Here is a 15,614-nt window from a genome sequence, read left to right as displayed (position 1 = left end):
CAAGATGTCCATTACAAATAATTCTATTCTGTCCTTTGGGGCAAGAGATCCCTTGAATTTAAGAGAAGGACATCTCTCCCACCAGTTTGGTGAGATTAAGGAGATCTGGCATGGGTCCAACCACTGAAGTTTGCAGTCAGTTAAAGTCAGCCTGGCACTAGATCTTGTCTTAAATCCTAACAGCTGAAACATTCTTTATCCAGGAAAGCACATGACTAAGCAGACGTGAATGGGGCACGAGTGGTCCCCTGAGCTCTTGCACACATAGGAAGAGCAGAGCATGTGTACATATAAGCAGCTCCCAGGCGCCTATTATTCAGCCTCACCCTGGAAATTCCCGGCCATTCATTTCTTTGTTTTTCTGCTTGGCCTCACCCATTTGGGGAATGTACAGAGGGCACAGGGGAGGGAGGAGGACTTGCAGCAAAGGACAGAAACTGAGTAGTCCATGGGTAGCTGTGACCAGCAGGACCTGCAAACCTTGGTGGGGATGGAGTGGGCTGGCCTGGTGCCAGGGGCAGGGCAAGGGGGGGGGGCTCTAAAACTTTGGCTAGGTGCCAAATTCCTAATTTGGAGGGCAGTGTAGGTCAAAAGTGGGCAGGCAGGAGAGGAATGGGTAGGGTAGGGGCACGCAGCACCTTGAAGATGCAGACTCCCATCCCCAGAGTCTGGATCCAAGTAGCTCTAAAGTGAGGTGTCTGTGCTTTTAAGAATCCATGGCTCAGGGCACCTGGGTGGCTCAGTGGTTGAGCATCTGCCTTTGCCTCAGATCATGATGGGGGGAGGACCTGGAATCGAGTCCCACATCGGGCTCCCCACAGGGAGCCTGCTTTTCCCTCTGCCTGTGTCTCTGCTTCCCTCTGTGGCTTTTATGAATAAATAAATAAAATCTTTGAAAAAATAAAAAAAGAAGCCATTGGCTCATACTTTCAGAAATGGTGGCTAAGATTCAAGTGCTGGAGGAAGACCTCAGTTCACATCCCACCTATCTCTGTCACTGACATGCTGCTGTGTGACCCTGGGCAAATCCCCTTGTGCTTTGAGAGCCTTACTTCCCTCACCTGTAAGATGTGGATGTTGTATGCAAAGAATTCAGCGCACTGCCTGGCAGGTGGTGAACATTCAGTAAGCCGTGGCCATTATCTGCCCATGCGGATTGCCGAAGAAGACATCTCCGAGACCCAACAGCCCAATAGGAGATTTCAGAGTCTCCAGCAAACCCTGCCTGAATTTGGGCACCACCTAGGCTCAAGCATAGCTCTGTAAGCAAGGGAACGTGGAACACTCCAGGACCCTTGGGGAACTGCTCTGGCCTGAGCCCAAATACAGGTTTCTCCCACTCTCCATCCTCTTCTGGAGCATGAGAAATTCTAAACCTTACCAAAGGGTGTGATTAAAAATAAAACAAAGCAGATATTCCGTGTTGCTGGAAGGATGGGGCTCAGGGAGAGGCTGGAGGCCTGTGACCTCATCTCTGAGCTCCTCATTAGAGGTGGGAATGGGCAAAAGCAGGAGGAAACAAGTTTGAGGGGACACAGGGAAAGCTGTGGCTCACTGCAAGGGAAGTACTAGAATTTACGGCTCGCACAGGGGCAGTAAACTCAGATTCCCACAGGAACCTCAAACCACATGTCTATGGGGTTTGGCAGGTAATAAAATGAAGGAGGAAGCCAGCAGGGTATAAGCAAGGTCATGACCCCATCGTGATCTGTTTTTCCTGGTCCTACTTTTGGTGGAGACTTGGGCTCGGACAAAAATATCCTTGCTCTAAGAAAAACAAGAGAATGGTGATGATAAATGGCACCTGACATGATCACAGGCTCCAAGACCATGAAGGGGTTGAGGGGAGGCTAGAGGACTGTGGGGTTCATCCTGGCCTTGCCCCATCCCAAGAGTCAGCAGCTGCTTGGGTCTCACTCCCTGAAATCCTAGGTGTGACACATTTAGTAGATCCAGACCTTCTGAGCCACCTGGGAAAACATGGAAAAGTGGGTTCCTGAGTGTAATTTCCTTATTTTTAAATGCTGCCTCTGATTTTTAAAAACAACATGTAGATGTCAAATCTAAGATGCCACTGGCAAAAAATAAAATAAAATAAATAAAATTTAAAAACTAAAATAAAATGCCATCGGTGGTGAGACATTCTGATTTAATAAACTACTAGTTTATTAGGTTAATTTAAATTAGTTTAATTTAATAAACTACCAGTAAAGAATACAAGACCTATCATTTAAACTATGACAAGCTATTGATTGTAAGACAAATCCCAATTCCAAAGACATCACAATGTGAAAATAATGTGCATCTTAGAATCCATGAAATACTGTATAATCATAGGCTGGACTTGGCCTGTGGCACCTGGTGCAGTTCCCAACCTGCACAAACGTACATAACAGCCTTATGATGCCACCCCAGGACACTGGGTGTCTGAGGGACTACTAGGAGGTTTGTGTTTGGGTCATATCTATGAATACCAGAGTCCCTTGAGAAATAATCCCTCTTTGATCTCTGTCTGGACCAGCAGTGAGTCAAGGCAGCAAAAAGGAAAATGTGGCCCCATTTGCTCCCATGGGTCATCAGATCACTAATGGTGATACCAAGGCCCCCAAGATGGTGGTTTAGTAGGCATGGAGAAGGGCAGGGGTGACTTCATACAGGATTCTGCTTCCTGTCAGGGATGGGAGCTACTAGGTGAAATCTCACATCTGATTTTATACAGGCTCAGAGAGGTAAAGGCCCTGCCCAATGTCACACAGCTGGGCAGAACAGAGCCAGGCCAGGGGCTCAATCCTCCTCACCCCTGTTCCCAGTGCTGCTTCTGTTGACTGTAAAAGTTCCAGCCGTTCTGCCCTAGGGAGGCTGGACCCAGAGATTCCTGGCCCCTCCCTCGTTCCATTGCCCCTGAGGCTCTGGTTGCTGAGCCTGCCCTAGAAAAAGCTAGTTTATTCCATTCACAAGACTTTTCTATTTTATTAGTAAAATACAAAATGGAACAGACATTGGTGATAGGGTTGGAAAAGCAAAAGGATCAACCAACTCCTTCTGAAGTTCCCCCCAAATTGTCCTTGTCCTGCTGGAGGGAACTAATCAAATCCGTTGGAAGTGTGACTAGCTGCTCCCAGCTACTTTCTCACAAAAGTAGGGGTGGGGTGGGCCCCATCATGGGTGCCCACCCCTTGGAGGTTCTCCCAGCCTGGAGGAGCCCAAAAAAGTGCATTCAGACCTGCGGTCCACCCTCTGAGCCTTCAGAGTGCAACCCCCCCACCCACCCAGCCAGGCCCCAGTATCCCAGGTCATGCCCAGCAGAGGGTGCAGGAGGGCCAGGTGGAGGGGCATGCAACAGCATGGCTGCACCCTCCCTGTGGACCAGGGCTGTCTGCTTCCCCTGGCCATCCCTCTGCCAAATAGAGTGTCACCTAGGCTGCCCCTGGGAGGCTCCCCAGGTGGAAGGCAACGGTCATCCATGGGGACAATCAGAGGAAGGTTGGGAGCTGCCAGCAGGGACCCTGAGGGGTGAGGCCTGTAACCCCAGCAGCCAAAAAGGGAACCCCTGATTTTGTGCTCACAACTTCCCTCCCCACAGGACGGAGTCTCTTTCAGAGGTAAACACAAAACTTCAGGTTTCAATGGTGGCTTCTGATCTCATGGAAAATGTCCTGGAAATCCCTGACCCTGCCTGTGGTGGGCAGGAGGTGAGGGAAGATCCTAGAATGGGGACAGCAGTGTTTTGAGGGAGCGAGAGAGGTGGAAGGGGAAGCCAGGCCACAGGAAAGAAACAGAAGATGCTGGGCCCAAGTCCCTGCCAAGGGCATGGGGCTACTCCCTGCAGCTTCCTACCACCACCTGCCCCCAACCCGGATTCCTTTCCCTGAGCACCTCAGCCTTCCCCGGAGCCTGCAGGCCTCCCCTCCTCCTCAGCCTGTCCTGCGTCAAGGCGAGCCGTCTCCACGTCCCTGTGAGCCCGCTGGATGCTGGGAGGGCTGCTCTCAAAGCCAGGCAGGGGTAAGGGGCCCCCTCAAGCACGCCAGCCCAGCCCCGCTCAGGGGGCCCGCAGAGTTGACTCCCTCCCAGGGGGCAGGATCTGGGATTTCAGAACACTTCCTGCACCCCTACCCCCACCCTGAATCACAGGACCCCCAATGTGCCAGCCTCCCCGGATGAAGACGGGCTAAGGTGTTCTGTGGTGAGAAGACAGGCTAAGGTGTTCTGTGGTGAGAACACCCCACATCCATGAAAAGAAGTCTCTGGACTGGTTAGCAATGTCCATGGGGGGCAGGTTATTGTCATACATCTGCCATGTGTCTTTCCTTATACAGATGGAAAACCAGAGGTATGGACGTCTTGCTGGGTTGGTGGACCTGGGACCAGAAGCCCAGCCTTCACACCCACAGCCCATGTTCCTTCCACAGGGCTTCAGCTGAGAAGAAGAAAAATAATCAAAGCCACTGGATCACTTCATCTGCCCTCCCCAAAGTGCTTGAGGGCAGAGCCTTCCTGGGAGCAGGCCCAGGGAACACCACACTGGGCTCATGCAGGAAAAGACAGGTCCCAGGCCGGGTGTGGGCCGTGTACAGGGGGCAGGGTGGGGGTAGAGATAGCACCGCAGGTGGCCGGGGTGACTGGCGACCGCAGTGGGACCAAGAGACACGATGACTGAGGGAGGGGGGCAAAAGGGGCCTGGCCTGAGGCTCACTGGTGAGACGGGGTGACCGTGGTACCACATGGGGACGTGAAACCAGATGGGCTGGGTATTTTTCAATAAATAATTGTTCATCGGGTCTGGGACTGTGTCAAAGGGAACCTCTAACCAGCCAGCAGCAGAAGGTTCCTGACTTGGGGATGTTGGAGTGAACTGCAGAGGCCACTACTTCTGTCCCCGAGGGGTCAACAGTGGTCAGGAGTGGCCTCCTGGGCTATGCCCGGGAGCTGGGAGCAGTTGCATGTGGAAGATCCTGCCTCCTTGCTTTGATCATCCCGGCTCAGGTCAGGCCCTTGGGTGAGGGTGGGTATGAGGACGGGGGACCCCAGGCAGCTGTCTGAGTTGAACTGGATGCAGGCATGTGGGCAGCTCACACGGGCACCAGGACATACGAGTTACTGCCACAGCTCCGGGGGACATAGCGAAGCCCCTCCACCATGTCCCCTGCCATCTTGCGGGAACAGCCCTGGAGGCTTTGATAGGCAAACATGGCCACACCCAGGCAGAAGAGGAGGCCAAGGAAGGCCAACAGCCCTACTGCCTGCCTCCGGGTAGCTGCCTGGGAGTCGGGGACAGGAGTGATGAGGATACCCAGCCTCTGGGGGTCCACGGTAGCGTGGATGGGCTCCTCAGCCTTGGAGACCCAGCTGCCTGAGGCTACTGGCTCCCTGCTGGGGACACCTGGAGAGGAGACAAGGACTGTGGAGAGATGGGGTGTGTGATCAGGCCCCCTGAAAGCATCCATGTGAGCTGAAAGGGGACTCATCTCCTTGGGCCCTAGAGAGTTCTCTGGTGTGGGATTGTCTCCCTTGATCCACACATGTTGGCCTTCGGGGTCAACCCTGTTCTCTGAGGCTGTGTGTGAAATGGTGGGGGTGTGGGTAGGGGGGGCATGGGTAGGGGGAGCGTGGGTAGGGAGGGTCTGGGTGGAGGGGGCCTGGGTGGGGGGGGCCTGGGTGGAGGAGGCCTGGGTGGCGGGGGTCTGGGTGGAGGGGGCCTGGGTGGAGGGGGCCTGGGTGGAGGAGGCCTGGGTGGGGAGGGCCTCAGATGCCTTTCCCTCAGTCCAGGGGCCCGACCCAGGTTTGTAGGCAGCAGAACTCTGCTGGGACGTTGTGGCAGTGAGGGGAGCAGCGTTGAAAAACTCAGTTTTCTGGGACCCAGCTGGCGGTCCTCCATCCGGAGCCTTTGAAGTGGAGGGGAACCTGGTCCCCCTGGAATCAGCCACTCCCGTTGACAGCTCTGGGGAAGTTCCCGAGGCCCTCTGTGCCTCCTGGCCACTGTTCTCCTGGGTGGATTTGGGCTCTGTGACCGCAGACCTGTCCATTCCCCTGGTGGCTGGGGTGGTCCTGGGCTCACCCACACCAATTTGCTTCTCGAATGTGCCGCCATTTCGAATTGTAACAGCAATCTTGTGTTCTAGATATGCTATGGCTTCCTGAACCCATCTCTCCTCTGGATCAGCACAGAAGATTCTGTTCTGTTTCGTCTTCAAGCTACAAGGAAGGAAAACAGGGACCCAGTGATGCCTAGATGCCATGTGGAGTACAAGCACCGTATAAAAGCTCTGCAGGTGAACAGACCCAGCTGGAATCCTGCTCCCACCACTTATTACCTATTAGCCATGAGCTGTGAGCTGTGAGCTGCGAGCTGATTAGCTCAGGCAGCTTGACTTCTAGAACTTCCGTGTCCTTGCCTGAGAAATAGAGCTAGCATACCTACCCTCTGTAGGGTGACCAGCCTCCCCAGAAGAGCTGGGACTGAGGGGGTCCTTAAGACACAGGGCTGTTGGTGAAAGTCCCAGAAAACTGGGACAAGCTGGTCACCCCACTTCTGTGTTTTTATTAAAAAAAAAAAAGGAAAGAAAAAGAAAATTATGTAAAGCACCTGGCTCTTTAGGATACTCAGAGTAATAGCTGAAAATCATAACAATAATGTCTTCACCATTAAGGCAGGGGGCTCTGGGCTGTGTCTCCTGATTATGGGGGGCTGTCAACAGATGTTCCCTACTGTCAGGTGTGTGACTGGTGAGCTCAGGGGCGGGGCCTCATTTCTCTGGAAAGAGCTGACTCAAATATCTTCTTCCACCACTCCCTTAGTTACAGGCTGCCCCCTGGACCTCTACCTCATAGTGTGTATCATTAGGCTGAGAGCACACTTAGTGAGCTACAGACACATATATGGGGGATCCCATTAGGACTCCTAGTGCCATCCAAATCTTGACCTTCCTCTGACACTTGTGTGTATGTGCCTGACTGCCAAGAACACAGCTCAGAGCTGACTGGGGCTCGTGCTCCACACCACTGGGCTAGGCATTTTGCCATTTAAAACTCCCACCCATTCTGAGAGGTGGCTACCATGACCATCCCCATTTTACAGATGAGAAAACCGAGGCTCAGAGAGGTAATGTGCATGTGCATGGCTCTGGCACGCTGGGAAGCCAGAGAAGTGCAGGAAGCAAGCATGACCCTTCAGGTCCCCACAGGCGAGTGTGACCCAGGGTGGGACCCAGGGCCACACTCCCCTCCCTGGGGTTTCCCACTTCCTCTTTACCTAGAAAACAAAAGCAAAGGGGGAGTCTGTGAGAAGCAAGCCTCAACAGAGGAGAGGAAAGGTCAGGCAGTAGCACCCTTGCCCCTCTTAGCAACTGCATAGTCGGTGGAATGAAGCATGCGACTTCTTTTAGCTGACCCTTCCACTTGGAGAACCTGCCAGCCGTGTCCTGATGCCAGGCCCAAGGGCCAGTCTACAAAAAGGCCTCAAGACTGGGCGACTGGGCGGTACCCAGCAGGGGCCCCAGCAGAGCAAGCAGCCAAAGTGACCAAGGGGGCGGGGAGTGGCTCTGGTTGACCCCTCCCCAAAGTCTCACAGGGATCTTGTTACTTGGGCTGTCAAGTGTGATAATCTCTGCTTTCCTATTGCAGCAGCTTCCAGGCACCTGCCAAGCTGCTTACTTGCATCATTCCCCTTCATCCTCCCAACTACTCATTTTGCAGATAAGGAAAGGAATGCGCAGGGGGTAGGACCACCCCACCTGTGAATGTTGAAGTCAGGATTTGCACCCCATCAGTAAGAGTCTGGAGCCTGTGCTCTGAGACCACAACGCTTGACCTCCCCCAAGAAATCGAGCAGGTTTGAGTACCACTAATACAGACCGCCAGCGGTGGCAGCTCCAAGCCCCGGGCCTTTTGGGAAGCTGCTCCCAACCTTTACCCTGGGGTGCAGATAATGAGGTGAGCGAAGGGCCGGGAGGCCAGGAGCAGGAGAAGCAATTTGCTGAGGCCCTTAGCAGGAGCCCAGATGAAGAGAAAGGATGTGGACAGGGATGAGTAGAAGCCAGAAGGCCAGTACGTACATGATGGCAGGCTTCCCGCAGGACTCTTGATTTCGTTGGTAGTGGACCAGTAAGGCCACCGGGATCTCCGAGGTCATCTTGTTGCAGGTGACGTTGCATTTCTTCACACCGAAGTGCTGTCCTGAGCCCACAGAGGTCCCCAATCAGCAGGACTGTCCAGGGGCATCTGGCTTCCCAGTCCCAAGCCAACTCGTGCCGGCCACACCATCCAAGCCGCAGCTGCTACCCTGCACACCCTCGTCTTCAGGGCCCTTGACTTCAGCCACCCATCCCACCCACCAGGCCACTCAATGCCTCAGTTTCCCCACCTGTACAATAGGGACAATGATAGTATCTACCTCATAGGGATGTTATAAAAATTAATGAAAAAATGAATTCTCACTAATGAAGCTCCTATAGCCTGCTAAACATTGAGGGTTTAATTTTTAAAATTAAGTTGGTGGTGGTCATTGTACACTAGGGAAGACAAGTCTGAGAGTGACAGGGACCTGCCTGAGGTCACACAGCCAGCAAGTGAGGGAACAGGTTCTCATGGGCCTCTAGCTCTGTGCACCCCCCACCCTCCCTCTACCCCAGTAAGTCACCTGCTCAACTCTCTCCCCCCAACCCTCCACCCATCACCTACACACCCTATTCCTTCCTTTCAGGCTGATCTGTATTCATGGATTTCCACGACCTCTGAAGCACACCCAGATTCCTGCCCGCCACATGTCACATGCCCACCCTATGACACATATGTATGCACACACACATATACCAACAAACAGAATGGCACACACATGCCCCACACACAAAACCACAGAAAAGTGTTGATATGATCAGGCCCAGGTAACAGATAAAAAGTGTTAAATGTGTAAGAATAGCCACCTTGCCACCTTCTAAGGAGGCTGGGGGGTGGAGTCCACTGAGTAGGGGATCCTTTGTTCTGCCACGAAGAGCCGAAGAGCCAAGAGCCGTGATGAGTTTGGCAGCAATTGCTGAGGGGAACCAGGGGGCCAGAGTCCCCTGGGCAAGTTAGGGGAGCAGGAGTTAAGGAAGAACAGTAGAGATGGGGGCTGTGCAGGTGGGGGGTGGGCAGAGTGGGATGGCTAGGGGCCTGCCCATGGCATGGAGCTGGGAGAAACCCCAGGACAGGATGGGGTGACCCAACAGACAGTTAAGAACTCAAATATGTTAAAGATTTATTTATTTGTTTTAGAGAGAGAGAGAGAGAGAGAAACAGAGCATGCACATGCACAAGCAGGGGGAGCGGTCAAAGGAGAGGGAGAGAGAATCTCAAGCTGACTCCCTGCTGAGTGTGGAGCCTGATGCAGGGCTTGATGCAGGGCTTGATGTCATGACCCTGAGATCATGACCTGAGCCGAAATCAAGAATCAGACACTTAACTACCCAGGCGCCCAAGAACCCAAATAATTTATATAAATATTTGAAGTTGTTTGTATTGCTTTTTCTCCTTCCTCCTTCCTCTAAAATCTCTGGCAAAAGTTATTCTAGCCTGGTTATCAGCTCAAGAGGGGTTATTAAAAAAACAACAACAAAGAAGAGCTTGAGTTTTAGATCTGGGTCAAGGTCAGATGCAGCAAAAGCAAGACCGCAGAGGATTTTGCAAAATTCTAGAGGTCAGGACTTTCAGGGCAGCGGAGTCCAGAGAGGTGAATGATCTTCTCTAGGCGGGCAGGGCCCGGGAGGCCCCAGCTGATCCTTATTGCCATGCACAAGTAGTTACATGGATGCAGATGTGCAAACATGCTCTGCCTTCCCAAATACAGGTGCAAACACACACATACACACACTCTCCTTCTAGAATATTCTGCTCCTCGCCCATCCCCTCCCCTTAGCCTCAGCCCACCCTGACTGTGGAAGGGTGGTTCAGGGTTTGCAGGGCTGCACTGGCCTGGGCCGTCAAGGGGCAGCATTAGCAACTCCTGGGGTTGGCAGGAAGCACTCCAGTGGCTGGTCCCTAAGTCACAGGCTGCCTTTTCTCTCTGAGGAACCAGGATGTGAAAGTTACCTTGCTGCCTGAACACCTGGCTTCTCCAACACCCCCCCCCCCAACCCCAGGGGACTTTGGAATGACTAAACTGCATACTCCCCAGGCCCTGCTGAATAGAGCCAGGAAGCAGCTCCGTGCATTGGCCTGGCAGGTGTCTTCCTGAGGAAGCTCCCCAAAACAGTGCCCTTAGGTCACTTGGAGCCAGGGGGAGGCTGCCATTGGGCAGAAGGGTGAAGCTAGGTATTAGCCAGTCTGCTCTCTTGGCCCTATATCCCAGGGTGGAGAAGACCACTGCTTACTTCCAGGGCTTTACAGAGTCACAAAGTCAGCCTTTTCCCCGTTGTCCCCACCCTCTACCACAGTGTCTGCATGCCCTTGGCCAGGCTCTGTTCTTGGTTTCACATGGGAATGGCTGTGTAACCAACTTGAGGGGGGTCTTCTTGTCAGAAGTTTTCTCTTCTGTAATTGGAGATAGTGCTTCCAGCCGGCCAGCCATTTACTGCCACATGAGTTTCAGAAGGCAGGGACCTTGTCAGTTTTAGTGTCACAGTGCTTCCCAGCACAAAGTGGATACTCAACCAATATTCATTAAATGTCTCATTCTACTTATTCCTTCACCTATCTCTCTATCTGCCCATCCATCCATCCATCTATCTATCCATTTCCTCATTCAGCCAACATCTGTTTGAATTACTTTTGAGTATCTATAAAGATCCAGGTACTCTTTACTCTTATCCTTAACCCTGAGCTTTTTCTCCCATTGGTACTGGTGCTGAGCTTAGAGAGTACATCCCAATAAACACCATCAGCTTGCAGCGTTTATTCAGTCAACCAAAAAACACTGACGTTCCCTCTTCCCTGTGCTGGGTGCTGTAAGGCATAGTGAGATGGAGGCCTGTCTCTGCCCTCACAAGGTCTCAGCCTGAAGGGCACCCAAGACAGGCCCACAAAGTGCCAGAGCTTAGCTTAAGTGAACACCTACTGTGTACTGGACTATGTGCTTAGCACACGCACACCTGTTCTCATTAATTCCCAAGATCTCTGCAAAAGGAGTATTATTACCCCCATTTTATTGATGCAGAAGCTGAAAATCAGAGAGGTTAAATGACTTTCTCAAAGCCACACAGCTGCTTCGTGGCAGATCTTATTTCCTCCCCAACCTCTAGACATCTCATTGTTCTAAATAGACTTAAACACCAGGCAGAAACACCATGTTCCAGAATATACCCCCAAACATGCCGAGATTTGCACAAAGGAGAGACCACCTCCCACTGCAAGTAATCAAGGGAGGCTTCTTGGAGGAGGTATTCTTTAGGCTGGACCTCAAGGACTGCTAAGAGGCTTACAGACAGGAAAAGGCAAGAATGTTCTGGGTCTCTCTCTCTCTCTCTCTCTCTCTCTCTCTCTCTCTCGGCAAGGTGATAGAGAGAGATCTTGAGCCAGGTATGTGTCCTGGACAAGTCACTTAGGCTCTCTAAGCCTCAGTTCCCTTACCTGTAAAATGGACATGATAATATCTATTTCACAGGGTGGTTGTGAGAATAAAGATGTTTAAACATCTGGACCCTTACAGTAGGATTTACTTGACAGTAACACCACTGATGTTTTGGACCAGGTAACTCTTTGTTTGGAACTGTCTTGTGCCTGTAGGACATTTGCCATCACACCCGGCCTCTACCCACTAAATTTCTGAGCATCCCCCAACCCAAAATGTTGGGACATCTGTAATAACAAAAACGTCTCCAGAAATTGCCAAATGCCCCCTGGGAGGTCAAATCACCCACTGAGAACCATTGCCTTAGAGATACCCACACCTTCCTCAATGTCCCCTTCTCCAAGAACCTTCTCTGACCCCTACTTAAAATTTCAACACCTCCCCCTGCAACCCCTAGTCTCCATATACTTTTTAAAAATCTCAGCCTATTTTTGTAACAGACTAAACTGTTTACTAATTTATTTTTTGTATCATCTTGTCTTCCCCAGTTGGTGTTCGGCACTCCGAGGTCTGGAATCTTTGGCAGCTTTATTCATTGATGTGGCCTCAGCACCTACAACAGTGCCTGGCACATTGTTGATGTCCAATAAATATTTGTTCAGTGAATGAGCAAAATGCACAAAGAAGCACTTTGTGACATTAAAATTGTAACCAATGAAGAAATAGAGGAATTTTTATTTAAATTCCACAGGGGCCTGGATCTGATGCTCTGAATTTATCCTCCCCTGCCTTCCCCATCCGCCCCCACAGCTAATCAGGAGGCAGACTACAGCAGCTTAAAACAGATTTTTTTTTTCCCTCTTTCTTGCTGGGGCTTGAGTAGGAGTGAATGCGTCAGTGCTCGGGGAGAAAATTCTCTGCTCTGACTTGTATCTGCAGGTTTGTTATATAAAGCAGAGGAGCCTCACGCCTGACACAGCCCCGCAAGCCCACATTTGGGGACTGACCTAGCTGCCCTGCGCCAGCTCGAACAGCAGCCACCGCACCGGAACCCCAGAACCCCTTGGGGGCCTCTCCGACTTCAGGACTCCCTCTAGTCCTGCAGGGGCTCCCGGGAGGTCTCTCAGAGCCACAGACCACAGTGTGGGTGAGGACCTCCAAGGTGGGCCTGGCCAAATGCCAGGAGGAAGGGGTAAAACTGAAGCTCACAGAGGTTGAAATAGTGTGTGTCTTCCAGCAAAGTCAGTGACCAAGATTAGGGCAGAAACCTGATTAAAGCCTCAGGTTAATAAACTGCGTCCAGCACCCCCCCCCATCCCCCTTGCACCCACTGCCAGGCTATAAGTAATCTTCCTCCTCCCACTGCCAAAACGCTCTCATAGGCTTTGAAGCCCCTTCTCATCAGAGGCAATAGCTATATTTAAAGGTACAGTAGCTGAGCCCAAAGAAGGCAAGACCCCATTCTAGGTCATGGCTATGGCAAAGGCACCTCCATCTGTGTTTTCTAGTGCTCACTACCTCTAAACACGCCTGGCCTCAGGGTTTAAGGCCAGAAAGCAAGAGACCAGCAGCCCCTGGCTTCTGCTACACCCCCACACCTGCTCCCTGGCCTGCTGGTTGGTTTCCCCCACATAGAGGGATTTGAAAGGCAAGGCAGTGTGTTCCATTGGAGTGTCCTGGAAGCTTGAGACCTTTTTCATTCTCCCAGGCTTGCTGTGTGCCCCAAGGCAGGCTCCTAGCCTCTCGGAGCCTCAACCTGCCAGATAATGTGGCTCAGAGTTCTCAGAGGCCATGTGGCCCACAGAGGTGGTAAGCATGCAGCCATGCTCCCTCCTGCCCTACTTGCTGGCTACGCATTCTCAGGCCAGTTTCTAAACCTCCCTGGGCCTCCATCGTGATCACGTCGCAGGTGTGACTGCATCCTGCCCTACCAGGTCCCGGGCTCCAGGGAGCAGGTACCTGGATGTGAAAGCAGTTTCTAAACTGTGCTTGGAGGAGGAGGACAGTAGCATGGCCGAGACACAGGCAGAGGGATGGGCGCTACAGACCAGAGCAGCAGCAACAAACCCAATCTGTGATCTGCAATGACCTTGGTCTCTACTGGTCCTGGGCCCCCTACTCAAAATCGGGGCTAGGAGAAAATCCTGTGACTTGAGACTCAGGAGTCTGGAGCTTCCGGTTACACATGAACCCCGGGGAAGGGAGACCCAGCCCACTGTCATCCAGGGCTTCCTACCCCAGTGCCCAGGGGGAACCTCCTCAAGCTCCCTGTCCCCCCAACACCCCCTTTGTGCCTGGCTCCCTCGTGCCACCCGCACCACATCACTGCACTGCCAAGCAGTAGCCACCTGGCTCACTGGGCCAGGCGGCCAGGCTCCGGAGACGGGCAATCTTCTAGCGGCAGGGGCAGCCCCGAATCTGGGGTCAGGGAGGAGCCCGTCCCCCACCTTTGGAAGGGGCTGCTGTGGACCTTACCCAGTGGGGGCGACCCCCCCATATCAGGCCTGAAGGGCAGAAGGGGGGCGGGGGCTCCCCTACCTAGCTGCTGCAGGAGGCCACCCCACTCACCGGCCAGCAGCGCGGTCAGATGGCAGAGGGCAGCCAAGCGGAGCAGCCACGGGAGAGGTGGAGGAGCCATGGCTGGGGGCGCCGGGCTCGCGCGGTTCCCTCGCTGTCCCCTCGCCACCGGAGCTCAGTCGCTTTTATGATGGCTTTTTATAATGGGGCTTGCTGCCTCTGCCTCCGCCTCCAGCCCCGCAGCAGGCGGGCGGTGGGAGGGGAGAGGAAGGGAGCCCGTGTGCAGGCTGGATTCCTCGGGATGTTGCCAAGGAACCGGCGGCGGGCCGGGCGGGGGCGGGGCGGCTGGGCCCAGCCCCAGGCCTTCACCCCCCTTCTCTCCAGCCTGTGTCCCCGCTACCTACCCCCGAGCTGGCACCTGGCCCAGCCCTAAGTGGGCAGCACAGGGTAGAGAGTGTGGCTGCCAGCAAGCCAGGGGGTACTCGGGGCCCTAGGGCCTGGGAGAGGTATCTCTCCCACATCATGAAGGACCCCCAGCCTTTCCTCCTTGAAGCCCCAGGTCCTGGGGGGCCTCATTCACCAGTGTATCCCCGAGCTCAGCCCGGAGCCTGCCAAACAGTGAGCGCTCAAGTCCAGTCAATGTTTGCTGAAGGAATGATCCAGCCCAATTTCACAGCGACAGATAGGGAAACTGAGGCCCAGAGAGAGGGTGGGGTCATCTCAGGTCATTCAGAGCACTAGGTTTAGGGGACAGACCAGATGCACCCAGGGGCGGGTAACAGTTTAGGATGCAGAAAAGAGCCCAGGCGCCCCTGCCTCCAGCTCCTCTACCTCTCCTTTCCTCCTGCACACCACTGCCATGGCTCTGGCCCCTGCAAGGAATGTCGTGGCTGCTGGCCTCTTCTGGGTAACTTGGTGCCTCTCGACTTGTCCTTGACTCCACAGGGGCCCTGGGGAAGTCCTGCCTCTCTTGGGGGCCCCAGTCCTCCCTCTGCACAGGAGAGAAGTGGGCTCACCCACTGGGGAGGGAGCTTCACAGCTCTGACTTCTCAGCTATTCTCCATTACCGGTGGGCCAGCAGGACCAGGCAGGACCAGCCTGCGCCCACCAGACAGGTGGAAATGCTTGCAGGTGTCGCTACAGCACAGTCTGCTTTAATGGCAGCCTTCTGTGAAGACAATGGCCACAATCCCTGAGACTCCAAGAGTCTAGCAGTCGCCTAGCCCAGCCTGGTGCCAGGAGTTAACCATGAACCCACCACTCCCATCTAGGTGTCTCTGGCTACCAGCCAGCCGGAAACCAATGTGTCTGTGAGCCACTGCCCCGGGCTATGGAGCCAACTGGTTTATTCTGGGCTGGGCAGAAAGGTCTCAGCTCCTAAGGCCAGAGGTCCACTCTCTCACCCAGCACAGTAAGACTGCTGGGGTGTGCAGGTGAGAGGCTGGACACTCCTTCTCAATGGAGAGGAGCAATGGTGGCATGGGCCAATTGCCCTCAGTCTCCGAGAATCTGTCCCAGCCCATGAAGATATAAAGCAAGTGACCTTCACATTTCTATTGTCCAGTTCCTGGTCTTTTTTTTTTTTAAGAATTTATTTATTTATTCATCAAAGACACAG

At 53.4% G+C, this 15,614-nt stretch overlaps 1 protein-coding gene across 1 annotated transcript; it reads right to left on the bottom strand.

Moving 5' to 3' along the window:
• Positions 1 to 2,167: 2,167 nt before the first annotated feature.
• CX3CL1 (C-X3-C motif chemokine ligand 1) lies at positions 2,168 to 14,230 on the bottom strand. Its single transcript, XM_055332918.1, has 3 exons — positions 14,048 to 14,230; positions 8,052 to 8,172; positions 2,168 to 6,192 (listed from the first exon to the last, which is right to left on the bottom strand). Exons 1-3 carry the CDS (start codon positions 14,115 to 14,117, stop codon positions 5,070 to 5,072), a joined length of 1,314 nt encoding a protein of 437 aa, XP_055188893.1. The 5' UTR covers positions 14,118 to 14,230; the 3' UTR covers positions 2,168 to 5,069.
• Positions 14,231 to 15,614: the final 1,384 nt, after the last annotated feature.

The sequence above is a fragment of the Nyctereutes procyonoides genome, unplaced genomic scaffold, assembly GCF_905146905.1.
Source record: "Nyctereutes procyonoides isolate TBG_1078 unplaced genomic scaffold, NYPRO_anot_genome, whole genome shotgun sequence".
Classification (NCBI taxonomy): Eukaryota; Metazoa; Chordata; class Mammalia; order Carnivora; family Canidae; genus Nyctereutes; species Nyctereutes procyonoides.
Note: the sequence above shows the minus strand (reverse complement) of the source record. Positions and strands in the feature narration are given on the sequence as shown.